The sequence below is a fragment of the Dama dama genome, chromosome 22, assembly GCF_033118175.1.
Source record: "Dama dama isolate Ldn47 chromosome 22, ASM3311817v1, whole genome shotgun sequence".
Taxonomy (NCBI): Eukaryota; Metazoa; Chordata; class Mammalia; order Artiodactyla; family Cervidae; genus Dama; species Dama dama.
Genome location: NC_083702.1, coordinates 53,475,418 through 53,497,378, shown reverse-complemented (window position 1 = coordinate 53,497,378; position 21,961 = coordinate 53,475,418). Strand labels below are relative to the sequence as shown.

At 37.1% G+C, this 21,961-nt stretch overlaps 1 protein-coding gene across 1 annotated transcript in view; it reads left to right on the top strand.

Annotated features, from left to right (window-relative positions):
* MYBPC1 (myosin binding protein C1) overlaps nucleotides 1-21,961 on the top strand; it is a 95,028-nt gene that overhangs the window by 20,980 nt on the left and 52,087 nt on the right. Inside the window, exons 3-14 of the mRNA XM_061124169.1 lie at nucleotides 689-730; nucleotides 1,533-1,574; nucleotides 2,363-2,404; nucleotides 3,193-3,234; nucleotides 4,035-4,076; nucleotides 12,030-12,068; nucleotides 12,587-12,622; nucleotides 14,280-14,390; nucleotides 17,110-17,258; nucleotides 17,592-17,709; nucleotides 18,970-19,021; nucleotides 21,097-21,153. Of these exons, the coding sequence (XP_060980152.1) occupies nucleotides 689-730; nucleotides 1,533-1,574; nucleotides 2,363-2,404; nucleotides 3,193-3,234; nucleotides 4,035-4,076; nucleotides 12,030-12,068; nucleotides 12,587-12,622; nucleotides 14,280-14,390; nucleotides 17,110-17,258; nucleotides 17,592-17,709; nucleotides 18,970-19,021; nucleotides 21,097-21,153 (772 nt within the window). The remainder of the gene's footprint in view (nucleotides 1-688; nucleotides 731-1,532; nucleotides 1,575-2,362; nucleotides 2,405-3,192; nucleotides 3,235-4,034; nucleotides 4,077-12,029; nucleotides 12,069-12,586; nucleotides 12,623-14,279; nucleotides 14,391-17,109; nucleotides 17,259-17,591; nucleotides 17,710-18,969; nucleotides 19,022-21,096; nucleotides 21,154-21,961) is intronic.

Below are 21,961 nucleotides of genomic sequence, written 5' to 3'. Positions count from 1 at the left end.
TCTATTCATCAATCAAAAAAAAAAAAAAAAAAAAAGAGAGAGAGAGAGAAAATTCATGGTTGAAACAATTCTTTTCTTGCATGAACCATAAGTCAGACACCATTTGTAGGTATCTTTTTTTTTTTTTCTTTTTTTTTTTTATTATTATTATTATTTTTTTCCAGTGAGTTCATTTGTAGGTATCTAAACAATTGATAATACAATTTTAATTAGAGATGCAAGCCAGAGGGTCTCAACTGATAAAATCTGCTCTTGTGTTGCATTTTTTTTGCTACACAAATTAACCAAGAAGGTTCGAAGAAGGTTCTTCAAAAAGTCTATCCCTTTTTGGGGTCTAAAATGAAGTGATCAACATTTTATACTCATCCCATACCAGCATGTTATAACATGGTCTCAGCATAGCTAGGCTATTTTAAGGAAATCTGTATTGCATGTTTCTATGTGTACTTTTCTTCAACATGATCAGATTTATTAACTGTTTTTATTAAAAGTTTAATGTGACTCTACATTATCATTCTTCAATTCATAATAATTCACATATAGTGTAATAAAGGAGTATGCAGCATCATTTCTGCTCTGTTCTGTTGTCATTAATTTCTTGATTTCCCCCCTTCACCTCATTGCTCATCACACAATTGAATGCTTTATTTAAGATACTTTATAAAATGTGCTTGTACTTTCCACACAGAACCAAATAAAGAGAAGGAGGCTGGAACTGCACCAGCAAAAGGTGAGTTGAAGAGAGGAAGAGTGAGAATGAATTCAACAAAGTTAGAAGCAGAAAGAGCTTGATCATCATCGCCAAGGAGGCCCCATAGAATGTGTCCTTATTAGTTAACTATGATTCCAGATGTCTATTCATCAATTTTTAAAGAGGGAGAGAGAGAATTTATAGTTGAAACAATTCTTCTCTTACATATACCACAAATCAGTCACTGTCTGCAGAATTCTAAACTCATATGATTCTAAATGGAGAGATACAAACCAGAGGGTCTCAACTGATACAATTTTATTCCTTGCTCCTGTATTTATTGCCACTCAACTCAACTGAGAAGATTAATATGGGCACCCAAATATTTTCTTTGAAACCACTGTACAGTTGCAGATTTTATCCCCGACTTTTTAATATTATCTAGAGGTCTGAACTATTGGACTTCAATCTTTCTTAAAACGTCTGTCTATTGTTGGAGTCTAAAATGAAGTGATCCATACATTATGCAATTTCCACACCAGTATGTTGTAATATGGTCTCAGCATAGCTAAGCTATTTTGGCAAAATCTATTTTGCATGATTTTATGTACACTTTCCCCCCCCCAGGTGATCAGATTTATTAGCTGCTTTAATTATGTTTAGTGTGACTCTCTATTATAATTTACCAATTTGTAATTCATGTATAGCATAATAAAGGAGTGCATAGCATCATTCATGCTCCATTCTGTTGTCCTTAATTCTTCTCTCCCCACCTCCACCTCATGAAATGAAATGCTTTCTTTAAGATACTTTATAAAATGTGCTTGTACTTTCCACACAGAACCAAACAAAGAGAAGGAGGCTGGACCTGCACCAGCAAAAGGTGAGTTGGGGGAGAAGAATGAGGCTGAATTCAATAAAGTTAGAAGCAGAAAGAGCTTGGTCATGGTTACCAGGGGGCCCCATAGAATGTGTCCTTATTAGTTAGCTATGATTCAGATGTCTATTCCTCAATTTTTAAAGAGAGAGAGAGAATTCATGGTTGAAACAATTCTTTTCTTACATACACCTCAAGTCAGACACTGCAGGTTTCTAGACTCCTATGATTCTAAGTGGAGAGATACAAACCAGAGGGTCTCAACTGATACAATCTGATGTTCTTGCTCTTGCATTGTATTTATTGCCACTCAACTCAACCGAGAAGATTAATACAGGCACCCAAATATTCACTTTGAAACCACTGTACAATTGCAGATTTTACCCCTGACTTTTTAATATTATCTGGAAGTGCAAACTATTGGACTTCAAGCTTTCTTTAAAAGTCTGTCTCTTGTTGGAGTCTAAAATGAAGTGATCAAACTTTATATTATTTTCAAGCAAGTATGTTATAATATGATCCCAACATAGTTAAGCTATTTTAGCAAAATCTGTTTTGCATGGTTTTATGTATACTTTTCCCCCAAGATGATCAGGTTTATTAGCTGCTTTAATTAAGTTCATACGTGATTCAATAATTTCCCAATTTGCAATTCATGTACAGCATATTAAAGGAGTGCATAGCATCATTCATGCTCCATTCTGTTATCATTAATTCTCTCCCCACCTCCACCTCGTGAAATGAAATGCTTTCTTTAAGATACTTTATAAAATGTACTTGTACTTTCCACACAGAACCAAACAAAGAGAAGGAGGCTGGACCTGCACCAGCAAAAGGTGAGTTGGGGGAGAAGAATGAGGCTGAATTCAATAAAGTTAGAAGCAGAAAGAGCTTGGTCATGGTTACCAGGGGGCCCCATAGAATGTGTCCTTATTAGTTAGCTATGATTCAGATGTCTATTCCTCAATTTTTAAAGAAAGAAAGAGAATTCATGGTTGAAACAATTCTTTTCTTACATACACCTCAAGTCAGACACTGCAGGATTCTAGACTCCTATGATTCTAAGTGGAGAGATACAAACCAGAGGGTCTCAACTGATACAATCTGATGTTCTTGCTCTTGCATTGTATTTATTGCCACTCAACTCAACCGAGAAGATTAATACAGGCACCCAAATATTCACTTTGAAACCACTGTACAATTGCAGATTTTACCCCTGACTTTTTAATATTATCTGGAAGTGCAAACTATTGGACTTCAAGCTTTCTTTAAAAGTCTGTCTCTTGTTGGAGTCTAAAATGAAGTGATCAAACTTTGTATTATTTTCAAGCAAGTATGTTATAATATGATCCCAACATAGTTAAGCTATTTTAGCAAAATCTGTTTTGCATGGTTTTATGTATACTTTTCCCCCAAGATGATCAGGTTTATTAGCTGCTTTAATTAAGTTCATATGTGATTCAATAATTTCCCAATTTGCAATTCATGTACAGCATATTAAAGGAGTGCATAGCATCATTCATGCTCCATTCTGTTATCATTAATTCTCTCCCCACCTCCACCTCGTGAAATGAAATGCTTTCTTTAGGATACTTTATAAAATGTGCTTGTACTTTCCACACAGAACCAAACAAAGAGAAGGAGGCTGGACCTGCACCAGCAAAAGGTGAGTTGGGGGAGGAGAATGAGGCTGAATTCAACAAAGTTAGAAGCAGAAAGAGCTTGGTCATGGTTACCAGCGGGCCCCATAGAATGTGTCCTTATTAGTTAGCTATGATTCAGATGTCTATTCCTCAATTTTTAAAGAGAGAGAGAGAATTCATGGTTGAAACAATTCTTTTCTTACATACACCTCAAGTCAGACACTGCAGGTTTCTAGACTCCTATGATTCTAAGTGGAGAGATACAAACCAGAGGGTCTCAACTGATACAATCTGATGTTCTTGCTCTTGCATTGTATTTATTGCCACTCAGCTCAACCAAGAAGATTAATACAGGCACCCATATATTTTCTTTGAAACCACTGTACAATTGCAGATTTTATCCCTGACTTTTTAATATTATCTGAGGTCCAAACTATTGGACTTCAAACTTTCTTAAAAAGCCTGTCTCTAGTTGGAGTCTAAAATGAAGTGATCAAACTTTATACTGTTATCAAACCAGTATGTTATAATATGGTCCCAGCATAGCTAAGCTATTTTAGCAAAATCTGTTTTGCATGATTTTGTGAACACTTTTTCCCCAAGATGATGAGATTTATTAGCTGCTTTCACTAAGTTTATATGTGATTCTATAATTCCCCAATTTGCAATTCATGTACAGCATATTAAAGGAGTGCATAGCATCATTCATGCTCCATTCTGTTGTCCTTAATTCTTCTCTCCCCATCTCCACCCCGTTGCTTATCACACAATGAAATACTCTCTTTAACCTATTTTTTAAAGTGTGCTTGTACTTTCCACACAGAACCAAATAAAGAAAAGGAGGCCGGAACTTCACCAGGAAAAGGTGAGTTAGAGGGAGGGAGAGTGAAGCTGAATTCAACAAAGCTAGAACCAGAAGGAGCTCAGCAAGGATTACCATGGAGGCCCCAAAGAACTTCTCTGCAGTCTGTTTCATCAGTGTGGTTTAGAGTTCTTCCTTTGCATCTTATCTGCACAACCTAATCAACATTAACGACGAATGGTGCTTTGATCAGTTTTCATCACATTTTCAAAAGAAAAGCAGCAATGATACAATCACAAGCACTTGCTGGGATGCCAGCAAATTTCTTAGTAGTTTCCAAGTTCCCATGTGCGTGTGAAGGAGAAGAGCTGTCTGGTTTTCTTGGGATTACACTAATTTGGAAAGCTTTCTTGATTACCCGGATTTTTTTTTTAATTGAATGTTTTCATGTTAGTGTGTAAACTGTTATAGGTTTCACTGGTAATTTCGAAAACTAGCATTCCATTTTGTAACACTTTGTATTCATGTAGATTTATAGAATGAGTCATATAGAGGGATAATACAAGTTTAAGCAAGCATCATGTTACTCCCTATTGGATTGGAAGCATTCATTTCTGTATTATTATTCTAGTCTCACTTTATATGGGGGTAGTCTAGTTTTAGAAAATGAATAATCTTTATCATATACTTTTTCACGGATCCATGAAATACTAATTCCTTTGTTTCCCCATGGAGGAAGTCATTGTCATTCTGGACCATTGGTTTCAAGTCAAGGAGCATTAGTCTCCTATAGAAGAAAGTTTCCACTGAGGTAGATGACAATTTTGCTTTGTACATCTGTATCATCATTTAAAAATTTTATTTGCTATTTGTGCAATGAAAAAGATAGTTTAAATTCTGGAATAATCCATTATTTCTTTTTTTTTTCTGGAAACCCCTTCTGTTTGTTCTTACTATGTTAAATTTCATTAACTAATTCCGATGATATTATTATCTTCTATACATTAGTAAAATACTTTTTTTTTCTTTCTTTCAGTAAATTGGACCACTTTTCTTCAGCTAACTTGAATTTACAGCTCTCATAAATGAATACCTAATGTTAGTACACTCACTTTGTCCTTGACCTTCATGGCTTCCATGGATAGTAACATGAATGCTAATCCCAGCCACATGGACCAGTCTGAAGGTTATTTGCTTATGGAATGCAGAGAGTGCAAACTCCTAGAACACCTTCCACGAGATGGGTTCAAGGAGGTTTGGACATCCTGGCTGAAGTTATTGTAATATTATTCTTTGCAAGGCTGATAGTGTACACCTGTTTCCAGATTTGGAAAGGTGCTTGGACCAGATTGTAAGGCTTAACCAACAGAGCATATGATGTAATCCCAGAAGGCAAACAGTCAAAGTTTTAACAAATCCTGTGCCTGACCCTTAATCTGAAAAGCCACATTATATTTGTATGTTTAAATGAGAAAATGCCTACCTTTAAGTTAAAATCAACCAACCAACCAGTCTACCAATCCAAAAAGCTCTTTATGCAGAACATAATATGATGAAAGAGCAAGGTCATATGACCAAGAAGGGCATTTTGAAATTGGTAACATTTTTTTCCCCTGACATTTGCAGAAGTTAAACAAGGTCATGGCCACATGCAGTCACATGCTCAGGAACATAAACTGCCATGTATGTGTTTGCTCTACATGTGTAGAAAGCAAATCAATTTAGGATAGAAAGTGACATCCCTAAATAAAGAAGGGAGGTGGTGGAAGTTACTTCTAAATATCCAGTCCCCTTCAATTATTACTTACTTTCATCAAAGACAGGGAAATTTCAAAGAAAATACTCAAGTGAAAAGTAGACACAATAATCATTGCTACATATATAGCCCTGGTTGAGAAAGAATTCTTGCATGAGCGTAAGCAAGACTGACAGGTGCAAAGACCTGCCTTCCAGTTTACACTAGAATTGCTGTCCTTCACCCTCCCCCAACCCTCAGTCCATCTAATTCTTTCTAATCATTCAAGGTAGGTGCTACTTTTTCCCATGACCATCCTAACTTACTTTCACTTCCTCTTCTTTCTCCTGATTTTTCTTAGATTGTGTGTGTCACTAAATCACCCTTTTCTCCACTTAATCTTGTATTAATTGTTCACTCCTTTTCCTAACAGGCTGTAAGCTTTGTGACGGTCAGGCACCAAGTTTTAACACCTCTTTGGACCTCTCATCTCATTTCTTCCAGCATCTGGCAGAGAGCTGCATATGGCGATCTCCTAATAAATACCTGTAGATTGAATGATCAGTTGCATTTCCGTGCTGACTTAGCTGCTGAGCGTACAGACAACGGTAATCTAGATAGATTTTTATTTCCATTTGCTGGGCAGGAGGATGAACACCCATCCCACGCATGCTCTTAGTAAGGTTTGGCATGGGATGCCAGTGCTGTGTATTATGTGTGCTCATCCTAAGACCACACGGATGATATAAGATCAGCCCATTTAACATTATTGGAAATGGTCACATCTGGATTAGAACATTTCTTGCACTTTAGTGTACCATCTAATTAGTTGAAGTATATTCAGTTAATAGCTCCAAGATGCTCGCTATTAAGAACATTCATTAGATTGATTGTAGTTCCATCAGGACAAAGATAGAACAAAAAGCCATCAATCTCCCTTTATACCACATACATGACATACATTCTGGGCTTAACCTGACCTTCATTAATAGAGTCATAGAGGGTCCGTCATTAATCATGGCTCTCTCGGATGATATTAATCCAAATTAATTTTAAAAAAGAGCACAACATCCATAGCAAAGCCATCTTAATATCTTTTCCAGATTGATTGCATCATTCTGTGACAACCTAGCAATGTTCTGAGTTTTTTTTTTTTTTTTTTTTGTAGTTGCAGAATGTTGTTTGGTTCTGATATCAATCTTACCAGTAGTATTTGTGATTAGATGTGTCAAATTTTCACATCTTCTGAGTCTCTGGTAAACAGCTGATTTATCAGGAAGTGGTTTATTATTTGTTTATATTTGCTTGTTTGCCCCTGAACTTTCCTATCTAGGTATCCTGTTCCCTAATACTGCTCACTGTCTTGGAATTGAAACGATCAAGATGACAACAAAGGAATGGGTTTAACCAAACAGCAACATTGGAATTTAGATATCCCTTTTGGAGTGATCATACTGGAAGATAATGTCCTTGAAAAAATAATGCTGCTGTGGCTTAGAATTCTTCTGAAATAATCACAGGTAGCAAATCAGTGGAAAGCTAAGTATAGTATCTATATCCTCTGTGGAGCCAGAGACCTGGCTTCTATTCCAATATTCATTTATTCATCTCAAGTATCCACTGAGTATTGGCTATGTGCCAGGGGCAGGTCTGGGAATTGGGTCTTGCTCTCCTAGAGCCAATTTTAGGGAGCTTTAGAGGGAAGAATGGCCTTCCTTGGTGGCTCAGATGGTAAAGAATCTGCCCTGCAATGTGGGAGACCCAGGTTTGATCCCTGGGCAGAGAAGATCCTGTGGAGAAGGGAATGGCTACCCACTCCAGTATTCTTGCCTGGAGAATTCCATGGACAGAGGAGCTTGGTGGGCTACATGGGATCGCATGGGGTCCATGCAACCTGGGGTTGCAAAGAGTCAGACACAACAGAAGCACTCACACTTTCACTTTTCAGAGAGGAGAATACCATTAGTAGAGGACGGTAGATTTCAGCTTTGGAAGTAGGCAACTGCAATGGAGAGCCATGGGTGGGGAATAATGTGGGTGCGCAAGTGAGGTCATACTTTTTTTCTTTTGATCAACCAACATCGTATGTGTGAACTTAGTCTAATGAGACTGAGTCTCTTCTGTGCCGAGATGATTAGCCCTGTGGGACATTTCAAGTCTGGTCCTGTGAGTGGTTCTGCATCCATCAGTAGCATTAGAATCAGACATCAGTTTGCAGATCAGTACTCATCCTAACGCCTAAGTTCTGATATATATTTTTTAATTTTGAAGCTTATCATTTTATAGCCAGTATATTTTTTGGTAAGGCCAGCTGGGATTGTTACTGCCACTCTTTGTTTTCCTTCCAGAGAAAAAACTGCCCTTGGTTATTGCTGCAACAGAAATGAAAACTTTTTCCCCAGGCATTTTCATTAACGTTACCACAAACTATCATGAATGAGCCTTGTGTGTGTTCACTGTCTCATAACTTGAGATGAAGAGTCTTTATTTTGGCATGAATGTGGTTGTTGGATGAGGAAGTGAGTCAGCAGAAGTTCCAGCAAATTTCTCCTAAATGATATGATTTCTTAAATGAAATGATTTTTTTCTTCCTTTAGGTCCATTTACATCTGCAGTAACATTGTCTTGGTCTGTATATTCTAACTACATGATTTATTTATAATGAATTTGGTTAAAAAAGTTAGTATGACTATACTTCAACATTTCAAAACACAGCCATTATAAAATGAAACATTGATTTAATAGATTTGGGGGGGAACGCATTAAATAAATGCATTTATAGTACAGTGAATCCTGATTTCAGAAGCACCAAAGTGTGAAGATGTGTGTCTTATTCAGAAAACACCATAAATTAATCAAATGTCTCAAAACATGATGAATTAATGTTAGCTGTTTTTGTTATTGCCTTCCATATTGACTGTTGTTGCTATTTTTATTTTGGTAACATATGCCGATATTTACTACAACTGACTATCCTGCTTGAGGAGTTCATAAATTCATCTATATGAAACAAAGTATTATACCTGTATTTAATTGAGGTTTGTTTCCAGTACATTTTAACTGTATATATTCTAAAGTCTCAGCAATTGTCCTAAGTATGTTTACTTTAAAAATTAATTGTAAAAAGGCAATTTAAGTCAAACATAGGTAGGAGTTATTTTATGCCCAAGAGAGCTTGGAGAATTATAGGAATGGATACCGTCTACATCTCTGGGGTTCTTTCCCTCACTTTCCAGATTTTTCATATGGAACCCCTGAAAATTCCCGGCTTGTAACATGAGTTCTTTCTCCATTTTCCAGATGTTCTTCATCAGAAACTTCAGTGTTGAAAGAACTATTTTTATGACTTTACAAATACTATTTTCCCATGACTTAAAGACATAAAATTCAACTTTGGTAAACTTCTCTTCTGTGTGGCTCCGGAAGAGAGTTCTGTTGCTTTCAATTTGTCATTCACATAAGCCATATCTTCAGCCAAAAACGGATGTTTAAGCTTTCATCACCATTGTGGTTGCTTTTAAGTACAAATAAGAAAATATGACATATTTTGCATTTTTTGTTTGAAAATGATCTTTGTATAATGCCACACCTTTCATATGTGTGATGTTGGATTAGGCAGATCCCAAAAGAGTTGGATATTCAATTTTCCTCCAAGCAGTAGAATCTGTTTTTCTATGGTACATAAGAAAAAAATTCAACCAGGCAATTTTTTTATGGAGTTCAGGTCAGAACCACAACATCTTAATTTTATTTCCCAATCTAAAAGATGACAGGAACAAAACTACTTTATTATTTTTTTAAATGTCAACATTTAAGTTTTATTTATTTATTTTAAAATTCCATCTCATTTTTAATTGGAGGATAATTACTTTACAATACTGTGATAGTTTCTGCCATATTTCGATGTGAATCAGCCACAGGCATACCCACACGCCCTCCCTCTCACCGCCCTCCCCAACCTACCTCTCGAGGTTGTCACAGAACACCAGCTTTGGGTTCTGCTTTATTTATTTATTTTGACCATGCCACATGGCTTGCAGGATCTCAGTTTCCTGACCACAGGTTAAATCCAGGCCACAGCAGTGAAAGGCTGTGATGTTTTCTATGTGGTGCCTTAATAGTCTAAAATAGGTGTGCACGTTCCTCAAATAGTCTTATAATTTAGTGGACTTTGAAACTGCTCACCCATCAAATTTTTGCTTAAAATGTGGCTTCTCTTTTCATGTTAGTTTTACGAAAGTGTGTGCTCTTTTCCCAATCATTTGCATTCTAAACAAGTAACTCAAGGGTTCATTAGGGTTCATCAGGCACTGTGCATAAAGTAAACAAACAACAACCATGCCTGGATAAAATGCAGTGTTCGTTTCACTCAAAATGGTTCTAGTTCCTAGTTAATACATAATAAAGGAAGCTGCTTTCTAGGATTTGGTTGCACTTTAAAACTTCATTTTTAAGAATTTTTACAGGACTTTAAATCAAGATTCTTTATGTATTTTAGTAAATAAAGGCCTTCAAATAGGTTACATGAATAAAATACTACATACTGAGTTAAATGTATGGCAAATAATATAGAGACATTGCAAGGCATTTTATTTTTGGTTATGTAAAATTTTAATTATATAAGTTTTCTGAAATGCAGAATTACCCTAAGAGCTCAGAAATACCTCAGTTCAGTTCAGTTGCTCAGTCACACCTGACTCTCTGCGATCCCACGGATTGTAGCACGCCAGGCTTCCCAGTCCATCACCAACTCCTGGAGCTTGCTCAAACTTGCAGAAATACCTAGACTTTCCTAAATGCAAAGAGTTAGTGGAAAGTAAATGGATATTCCAGGAGAAAAGGATTCAAACATGAACTGAATTTGGGAAATGCTAATACTGTATCATTTCTGATCTCCATCCTCATGAGCACTGAAGACTTTGAGATACCCTTCAGTAATCGCATACAAACAACACTCTAAAACACAACATGTAACTTTATTTAGCCTAGTGTTTCCCAAGCTTCTTTGACCAAAGAGATCTTCCTTTGAAGAATCTTCAATCCCACAATGCCCAGTGAATCACCTTTTGCATTCTGAAGATATGACATTAAGGTTTTCTATACATTACATTAGTTATTTTGTTAAAAAAGTAGTAAAACACATCTTCGGTTGACAGTTGAAGAAATTTCAGATTAGTAAATAATAGATGTTGTAAATATACTAATATGTTGTACCTGTGCTATTTTACTTCTTGTCAGGACTTTATTAAGCACTTTTTTAGTCAACAGTCTCATGTGTTTGTTTTCTGTATCCTATTTCGTATGGTCATTTAAGTTCGTATTTTGAAGCCCACAATTATTCTAGTATTTTAAGTACAAAGATTATTATTATTTACACTAAGACTAGTCTTTCTGCTTTGGGAGGAAAGGAGCAGAAGTTTAGATAAACACCAAATACCTATTTAACCATCTAAAATGTAAGACACTTTGAAATTCAGACATTTTCTAAAAGGGAATATTCAGTGTCTTTGTACAAACACTACAAGGGATATTTTGAATTTTTTAAATATTGGATTGGCTAAAAAATTCATTCGTGTTTTTCTGTAAGATGTTACAGAAAAATACAAATGTTTTGCCCAACCCAATATCTTATAAATGTATGTAAAGTATTTGTAAATAGTTTACAAATTGGTAAATATTTTTCAGATTATATTGTCCAACACCAATATAATCTTGGGAAAAGATAGATAAAATTTCTATAGTAACTACTGGTGAACTTAGTATAACAAGTTGATACATACTAGTTATTGTTGACTTTTGTTTCCTAAATACAGAAGGAGAATTAATTATAAGGCTTTCTGAGGGCATTGAGTTATCAAACTATATAAAAACATATATGCTTTTATGTCTGTGTTCAAATGAATGTGGTATATGAGTTATGCTGTCAGTGACTTTTGCCACAAAATAACTCAAAATGCACCTCTACTGTTGATTTCATCAAGGTTAGATTGTTTGCATTAATTTTGTTTCTAATTTACAAGTACATAAAACATTTGCATAGAATACCATTTTTAAAGCTACTTTCATTGAGATTATCCACGTCTCTCACTCTTTCACAACATTTATTTGTTTTTCTCTTTTGCCTGCAGTTTAATCTTTCAGGTGCCAAGTCCTCTAAGGCTTACTCATCGGTTGAGTGTTTTGTGTAGTTTCTCTTCTTCTTTTGCAGATTTCTCTTTTCCCAGGATACTCAGGATGAAGTTCTTTTCTCCTTGACTTTTGACTCCTCTTTCTTATTTCAGATGAAGAGGACGCCTCCCCTCCTGGTGCCCTGCCTCCAGGTTAGGATGATTCCAACTCCTTTCCCCACTTTGCAATGCGTTATTGGTTGACAGCTAAGGTGATGGGTTGACAGAGTTGCTTGATGAGACCAAACTCAGAACAAGGTCCCCCCTTCTTGCCAGTGCCAGAGAGGGAAAATGTTGGCTTTGAGGGCAATTTTTTTTTTTTAACATCAGAAGCTTTTTAAAAAGAGGCTTTCTTTGTGAAATAAAAGTAGTAACTCTCGGATATAAATTTTAGGGGCAAAAATGTGTCTCATCTCCAGTTGTATACTCTTTTCCCCTTGTTCTTTAGATATGTGGATTTGTAAAACTTAATTATTGTTTTTTAAATAGGACACATACCTTTTATAAATGTTTTCAAAGTTGAAACTACTGATTTTCCATCCAGACCAACTTCTAGTGTCTTTTCTCCCCATCATCAAAAGAGACAGGATTTGGGGGATCCAAGAAGGTTAAAGCCAGCATTCCGTTTTCTCCCCTCCCCTTGTGTCATCCAAATCACACTTTCCTTTCAGGTTTGGGTAGTCGGGCTCTGGAAAGAAAAGATTCAGGTGAGCACACACCGGAAGCAAGGTGTCTCGACCTCATCCTAATATAGTAATCACTAATGACGTCACTTCTTGAAGCTGTATTTGATTCTAATCTTGGTTTTATTCAGTTTGTAGCTTTTATAGCAGTCTTTCATTACATTTCTCTGACTAGAAAACTAATGCATTAAGAAACAATTAATTTTGCATGATACACATACACACACCCCCACACGAATTCAGAAATCTAGCCACATACACCACAGGTTCCTTTGTTTCATTACCACTATCATTTTAACATTTGGCAGATACATAGAGATGAAGAGACTTTTAAAATCACCATTCCGAGGATGTATTGACATTGGATAATAATTCCTATTTTTATAGAAATTTACATGCACTTAAAAAGAATACTGCCAAATGTAACCTGATGTAGCCACAATTCTGGATGGTTATTTCTTCTTTCATTTATCCAACAATTGTGTTTGAGTGAGGACTGATTCTGCTATGGACCTCTTTGTGGGTGGGGCATTTTTGCAGACCCTTTCTGAGATAGAAACGAGCAAAACAGAAAATCCAAGTCCTCACATTTCAAATATTAATGGCCACTCTGCACTATCACAAATATACACAACATAAAATTTTAACATCAACTTGAGTATTTTTAAAAATTGTACAATCACGTGAAAACATTGCTTAACTCCACTGTGAAAATGATGGTCTATGGATAGGAATACTAAGCATGATTGACACATGGGAACTAAAATAACTAAATCTACATTTCCTCCTTTTCAAGAAACATTAACAGGTTGAGTGTTGCCAACCCATGCACTTTTTTTTCCAGTTATTAGTGGCTGAAACTGAACTTCCTTTCATTCAGCTCTCAGAGACAGAAGAACTTTCTACAGTTCTCTCTCCTGCTCTCCTCATTGGACAGCTGATTGATACCTCCTAAGCACCTGGAGTGCAAACTAGAAAATGCAACATAAGCTTCATTTCCAGATTGTCTGTCTTCATGGGAAAGCCTCAAAGAGATTATTTCTCTTTCTGTTTTTCTAGTTTTTCCCCTCTCTTTCAGGATGATCCTAGAGTTCTTGAAATCTGTGCCTGCAGGTCACGATCTGTTAGTTAATTGTCAAACTAAGGCCACATCATACAAGCATCATGGAATTATCTACTGATACATCAGTGAAGAATCTGGACATATGAGGCCAGGCTTGGCAGCCTGATCTTTCCCGCTCGACCTGCAGACTGATCCATCCCGTTAGTCTTTTCCAACTCAGCTGTTGTACAGACAAGGCTTTATAGCCTGTCACCTGGAAAAACACTAAGGCTCCGCTTTCATGGCCTTCCCATGGGTATTTATCAGTTAGGGGATAAGCAGAACTAGGAAACAAAGGGAACTTGGCTGCCAGGAAAGAGTAACAACCTTTCTGAGAAGTTTTGCTATTCCTAGAAATTAGATTCCATCTGGAAGAGATAGCCCTTTAAAAATGGGAATCGCTTAGTCTCTACTGATGGCTGTTGGGAAGGTGGATGGAAAAAATGATGTTATATTTATCCAGGTTAATTAGACAGAGAGAAGCTTCTGTGTTGATAAGAAAAACAAAGCCAGGTAAGTAAGTGTGCCTAAAAAGAACCTGGCCCTGAAATGATCCCTTTCCTCCTTCCCGCTCATTAGAATGGTCTATTGGTGAACCACCAGCTGGGGAAGAGCAGGACAAGCAGAATGCCAACAGTCAGCTATCCACCCTGTTCGTGGAAAAGCCTCAAGGCGGAGCCGTGAAAGTTGGTGAGTTCCAAGCATTAAATCCTGGTCTTTTTTTTTTTTTTTTCAGATGAAGACGAAATTCAAATAACATAAAGTTAAGCATTTTACAATGAGTAATAAGTAGCTATTAGTACACTCACCTGTATAGTTCAGCTCGGTTCAGTTGCTCAGTCATGTCCGACTCTTTGCGACCCCATGAACCCCAGCACGCCAGGCCTCCCTGTCCATCACCAACTCCCGGAGTCCACCCAAACCCATGTCCATTGAATCGGTGATGCCATCCAACCATCTCATCCTCTGTCATCCCCTTCTCCTCCTGCCCTCAATCTTTCCCAGCATCAGGGTCTTTTCAAACAACTGTATAACCAAGTACCAAAATACATTCATCACCCCAAATTCCATGGACAGAGGAGGCTGTTGGCCTTACAGTTCATAGGGTCACAAAGAGTTGGACACAACTGAGTACACACACTCCCCCAAAAGAAACCTGCATCCTGTCCAGCTCTATCCCGCTTTCTCCCTCCCCGAACCCTGGCAACCGATAATCTCTTTGTCTCTATGAAGGTCCCTATTCTGGATATTTAATATAAGTGGAATCACACAATAATATGGGACCTTTTGTATCTGGTTTTTTTCACTTAGCATAATGTTTTCAAGGTCTATCCAAGTTGTGGCATGAATCAGTGTTTTATTCCTTCTTATGGCTGAAAAGTATTCTTTTGAGTGACAGCTATTGTTTCAATAATCTGTAGCACAGAGTGTTGAGTGTCTGGACCCCGGCCAGGGTAGGTTCAAATCAGTTTCCTCATCTGTAAAATGGAGATAATACTACCCATGAAGCACTCTGAATAGTCCCTGGCATATCTTCAAGTGGAAGCCTCAAGGTGGAACCGTGAAAGTTGGTGAGCCGGTGTTTGCCGTCATTACAACACACCTCATTCCATAAAATGATTATAAATCTGCACACATCCTGGATCAAGAGTTGCAATGTCTCAGAGGAAGCTGATCAGATAGACGGTTTAACTGAATATATTCATTAATGAATATTGACTGTACACCTCCTGTTTTAGACATTGTACTAAACACTGAGTGAAATATGTGAGCACTCAGAATTTACAGACTTAATGGGATGAGCAAACAAGAAGAAATTAAACAAATCACCACAAACGCCATCACAGATGCCATGAAGGAAACAAAGTGGTAAGCCAGAGAGTGACCAGGGGGTCCAAGACTTTTAGCTAAATGAATTTTTATAAGGAATATTGTGATCAGAACTAGTCTTTGACACCAAATGTTTTGCAAATGAACACACAGCTGACTACAGTCTAAAATTACTTCTTTTAGGCCTGGAATATAGAAGCACACTGCATATGAATAGAAATGCTTGCTCTCCTTGTGTTTGTGGAAGACACCAAAATGCTGAACTGGCCACTGGGCTGGAATTTTGATGTCCTTTAGGTCTAATGAGTCAATACAAATAGATAGGAGACTTTACTTCAAAAAGATCAGCTTCATTTAGTCATATTCTTATAACTCCAGTCTTAGCATTATCTTGCCTAATAAAAAGGATGGAAAAAATCCATATATATATACATATGCATATTTAATATATGGTATGTATGTGTTTTCTCATTTTTTCACATTTATGCATACTCATAGAGATATTGTGGATTTGGTTTTAGACCACCACAATAAAGCCAATATCATTATAAAGCAAATCCCAAGAATTTTTTTCCTCCCAGTGTATATGAAAGTTATGTTTACACTATAGTCCTTTAAGTATGCAATAGATGGTTGGTTGGATGGTTGGATGGCATCACCAACTCAATGGACAAGAGTTTGAGTAAGCTCTGGGAGTTGGTGATGGACAGGGAAACCTGATGTAGTGCAGTCCATGGGGTCACAAACAGCTGGACACAACTGATCGACTGAACTGAACTGAGTGTTATGTTTAAAAAAAACAATGTACTTACCTTCGTTAAAAATGCTTTATTGCTAAAAAATGCTAAGCATGATCTGAACCTTCAGTGAGTCATAATCTTTTTGTAATACTAACATCAAAGATTACTGATCACAGATCACCATAACAAGCATAACAATAATGAAAAAGTTTGAAATATTGCCAAAATGTGACACAGATTGGAAAAATGACTTGCTCGATGCAGGTGTGCCACAAACCTTCAATTGGTTTAAAAAAAACAACCCAGTAAATTTGAAGTACAATAAAGCAAAGTGCAATAAAATGAGGTATGCCTGAATAGGTTGTTTTATACACATTATATGTGCTTGGATTCCAAAATTATTTCCACTAATTTCCCCATTGCTCCTTTTCTGCTCCATAAACCTCAAAAGCAGAAGCAGTTGGAGTATCCTAGAACCTAGGGTGCTCATAAAAAATGTCAGGGCCCTTCCATTGTTCAATTCCAGCTGTGCCAGTCACATCATAGTAGCCCTGTCTAACTCCTTTTGTGCATGCTAAGTTGCTTCAAGTCGTGTCTGACTCTTTGCGACCCCATGGACTGTAGCCCGCCAAGCTCTTCTGTCCATGGAATTCTCCAGACAAGAACACTGGAGTGGGTTGCCATGCCCTCCTCCCTGGATCTTCCTGACCCAGGAATCAAACCTACATCTCCTTTGTCTCCTACATTGGCAGGCAGCCTCTTTACCACTAGCACCACCTGGGAAGCCCCAAACGGTAATTTTTAAACCACAGTCTGAATTGCCTGTGTTTTTTTCCTAGGGGAAAATATCACCTTTATAGCCAAAGTCAAAGCTGAAGATCTTCTCAGAAAGCCCACTGTCAAATGGTTCAAAGGGAAATGGATGGACCTGGCCAGCAAAGCTGGGAAGCACCTCCAGCTGAAGGAAACCTTCGAAAGACATAGCCGGGTATGACCCTGAGCCCCTCTGCAGGGGCTTGGCTGGCTTGCTCCTCCGCATACGTCAAAGGCCATTTTCAGGTTCAGCTTTGAGGGACTTCAGTTCCAGAACACCCACTGGAATTACCATTCCCAGTGTTTATCCTCCAGTGGCGGCCCTGCTGTGCCCAGCGCTTCAGAGCACTGCTCTGACCCCTCCTGTATTGAGAACATTGTGCCTGAATCCCCAGATCAGACACATCTTTAAGCCAACGCTGTGGACTTGGGGAAATAACTGCAATGCGGTGGCTTTTTTCTGCCAGCAGGGTAGGACTGAAATATGTTCGGATGCGTTTCATTGCAGGTGTACACATTCGAGATGCAGATCATCAAAGCCAAAGAGAACTACGCAGGAAACTACAGATGTGAGGTCACCTATAAGGATAAGTTTGACAGCTGTTCATTCGATCTTGAAGTACATGGTAAGAGAGGCTTCTAGTCTAGATAAGTGTGATTTTTTTTTTTTTAATGGGGTGTGAAAGGATAGAGGAGAATAAGATCATTTATTAGTATGAGATTTTGAAAATAAAGTTTCCTGGGACAAGAATGTCAGGAAACCCAGGTAGAAGGGAGGATTTTCTCTTATAAGGACTAATGTCAGATACAGACATTCTTCATCTATATGTTCTGTGTACTGCCAAGAGTGAATTTGATAAGAATAAATTAAAGGTATATATGTAGATTAGGGGAAAAAAGCAATACTTCAATAATTAAACAAAAGGAAATTTGACTTGGTAAGAAATCAAAAGTGTGACATAGCTTCGTATTTTTAGACAAAGCTGATGTAATTTAAAACCAGAGCGTTACGAATGTTATAGGATCTAGGTTAGGAAGTGCTATGGCTCTCTGTAACATGTTACTTGTTCCATGTTTGGGGGTCATGCCTTTGGTCATAGGCACTGTATCTCCACTGGGATCCCTCCTGGAGTAGGGTAACTGGGAGGATGAAGAATCCAGGAATCATGGTCCATTCACCTTGAATGTGTAGGTGAAGGAGGTCCAGCATTTATGACTCATTGTAATAAGTCACAGAAGGGCTGTCACAGAAAGAGGGAAAGGCTCATTTTCGGTTTCTTCGAGAAGTGTTTAGGCAGATTAGAATTGAAAGGTGGAAATTATGAGAAGGTGAGTTTTATATTCACGTTAGCACTAGCTCTTTCTTTAAAGCCATATATAGACACCACAGATGGCTGTGAGAGTCCCAGTCTGAGAATTGTCAAGAGGCTGAAGGACCATGGGTGGAGGTGCTGTCGAGATTTCAATATTAAGTGGGACTCTGGTCCTGAGCACTGCTTCTTCACCTGGCCAGACATCTGAGAATCACCTAAGGGGCTTTCTAAAAATACTGATTTCTGGGTGCCCATCCTCAATCTGGTGAATCAAAATTTTCAGCAGGGAGATGAAGAAGCTGATATTTTTTAAGCTCCTTGGATGATTCTAATGGGCACACAGGTGGAATGACAACAGGATAGGGGAACTCCTAAAGCCCCATCATCGATTCTGAGGGAGGGAGGATAAGCTCTGATGTCTCAGCAGCTCAGCCAGCGGAGGAGAGCCACCCCTTCCCCACCCCCTTCAGCTGATTCCTTGCATCGGAAGAATCCCCACAGCCTGGAGAGGAACTGAACACAAAACTGGGTTCTTCATGGATGTTTATTTTACCGTTTTCTTTCCTTTCAAAGAATCTACTGGGACTACTCCAAACATTGACATCAGATCTGCTTTCAAGAGAAGGTAACTTCAAAAGGGGGATCTAGGTATCTTTTGTAAAACATGAAAGTAAAGGATTTTCAAATACATGTTCCCTTCCGCCACACTCTATATTTCAAATAAGATCAAGTCTCTTCACCAAAGTCAAACATACTGAATATTGAGACGTTAGTTTTCAAGAGATGCCATGGGCTTAATGCCATATTGTGTATATGCTGATCATTTTTTAGAATATTCTTGATATAGTGAAACTCTTATTTTACAGGTCTCACTGTTGCCTTAGAAAGACACATTTTCTTACTATTCATATGTGGCTTCTTCATGAATTGCATTATTTTCTGCCAAATGACCCAGAAAAATATATAACAATACACATCTCATATAGCATCAGTTAAGTAATGTCAGAAAACTTACATTGCTTTTTATTTAGGAATCACATACAGAGCTATTAGACCATATGCCCAGAAAACTACAATTAAGTAGCTCCTTACTAAAGTTAGCACAATTTAAGTATGGGATTCTCCTAAATGAAAGACCATTGAGTCTGCTGGAATAAGGAACATTGTAGAAAGGCAAAATATAGATACTTACCTGATTTATTTTGCAACCACCAAGGCTGAAAAATCAGAAAGTCAAGGAAGAAAAATGAAAAAAATTTTCTAGCCTGTGAGAAATGCGACTAGTTTCTTCCCGGTATTATTTTCTTCTCTGTAGTTCTTTACTTATCTACAATTCTTCCAAAATAGAAATTCATTAATGAGAGGAAATGGTTTGTTCTTCCAAAGACTGAATCCACGTAACAGTTTTGTTGAGTAAGGAAAGTCATCCCAAACTAGTATAAAGCAATGATTTAGCCTTGTTCATAAAAGGCAAAATTTCTTTCTAAATTATGAAGTAATGAATATTGTAATTACTCTTAAAAGGTATGTAGTATGTCCTGATCAGTCCATAAGTCATAACTTTCAAAATCTCTTAGCTTCCCTTCACCCCGTGGTTAACAAACACATAGATCTCACACTAGGTTCATCCTACGTATGTCTCTTTTAAGAGAGAAAGATGTCATCTACTTAGTTTTGGGCTTTAAGAGAATAGAAATATGTTTACGTCAATAGGTCTTTTCCAAATACCTGCTTTAAAGAAATTTTGAGGACACATTATTTGAGTTCAATTCTGATAATTTAAAGTGTTATACACGCTGTTTTTGAACCCGCAGGCTTTTTTCTTAGAAACCATAACTAACATTTGTAAAGCGCAGGAAACAAAATCTTCATTAAAAAATTAAACATGTAAGTAACTATGTTGCACCATTTAAATATCAGCTCATAGCTTCCATTTAGAATTTATATGAAATCATGAAGGTGGCTGCATGCCTAAATTAAGATGCATTTCTCCACAGGAAAACACTTTTAAAAACTCCTAGTAAAGGGCTCAACAATTCAAAGACAAACTTTTGGAAAACACATTTTAAATGGTATAAATATTAACAAGAAAATAAAAAGCTTATAATCCTTTCCCTTTCAAGAGAAAGGAATGCATCTTTTAAAAAGCCGTGCACTAGCTCCATTTTTATGTTATGTTGGTATCACATTACCTGATTCGTCTAGTGATGGACACAAAGAGGTTACCTTTGAATATAAGCTTTGTACTTATATATTTGACACTGGTCCACTTCATCTTCCAAGCCAATCTCTGTGTGACTGGAGTAACAGAGATCGGCAAAAGTCCTTTGCTTTTTACACATGGACATTCCCAGAGCCCCCAACTTGCAAAAACAAAGTACTTTGTGTTGTTTGGCTTTAGTGCATTTGTGTTACTCTGTTTTAACACAAATCCAAGCAGTTTTACATATGCAATCTACAAAAATGTGTCTTCTGAGATCGTAGAGTAACACAAGTTCCTTGTGTTTACTTTTCCACAAGTACATCCTCCAAAATTTAAAATGTCACTTGTGTGAAAAGAAACTGTTTGTGTTGATTTAGTCCCATGATTTGTGTGCTAGTACAACATTGCATATACATTGTACATAGAGTGTTTGGGGGAATTGTTGTATATGTGTCTCAGCATTAAACCCAGATTTGCTTTTCTTTTGTTAATGACAGTGGAGAAGGTCAAGAGGATGCAGGGGAACTTGACTTTAGTGGTCTCCTGAAACGTAGGTGAGAACCCAGTGATGGAGTGAGGCGCTTTGGCCTGGAAATCTTTTAGATACCCACTCAGAGAAGTCAAGTTTAAAGTGGATCTTTTTCAAAGAATTTCTCATTTCTTAAAATGTGTTTTGCTTATGGAATATTATAACAGTGTTGATTAAGAGACAGTGAAAAAACTGCCTACTAATCTGCTAAATATTTTAGCTGATGCTTTTACTTTCTTTTTAAATGTTATATGACTCTTCACATATTTTCTTAGTAGGGGATGAGGAAATTTGAAAACTGAGACAGAAGACTTAAATGCCTGAAAACTTCTTATTTCTCTCATGATTTCTATTATTTCAATCATGATCCCTCATCATGATTGAATAAATAAAGCTGCCATTCTCCTGCTTTTGATATTTGACTGAAAAGTCAATTTCAAAATTTTGGTAAAAGTCTCAGCCGATGTATATATTTATGTGTATATATATATATATGTATATATATATACACCTACTTTAACATAGTATTGATGATTTACTGTATTTCATCAAATCTAAGACACCATGCTAATATATACCTGTATTATAAACCACTAAGCAATGAAAAAAATTGTCCAAATAGCTTATTATGACATACTGCTGATTATAAGGCACATCCTTATTTCAGAGATATTTAAAATGCCCTAAATTTGCATTTTTAGAAGGGATAAAATAGTAGTGAAATGGTTTAGTGTTTAGTATTATCACTCACGCTGCTTTAACTTTGTACTCTCTGGCAGTAAAATTTATAAACTTTCATTATGGATATTTAGTACACAACCATTTTATAGAAT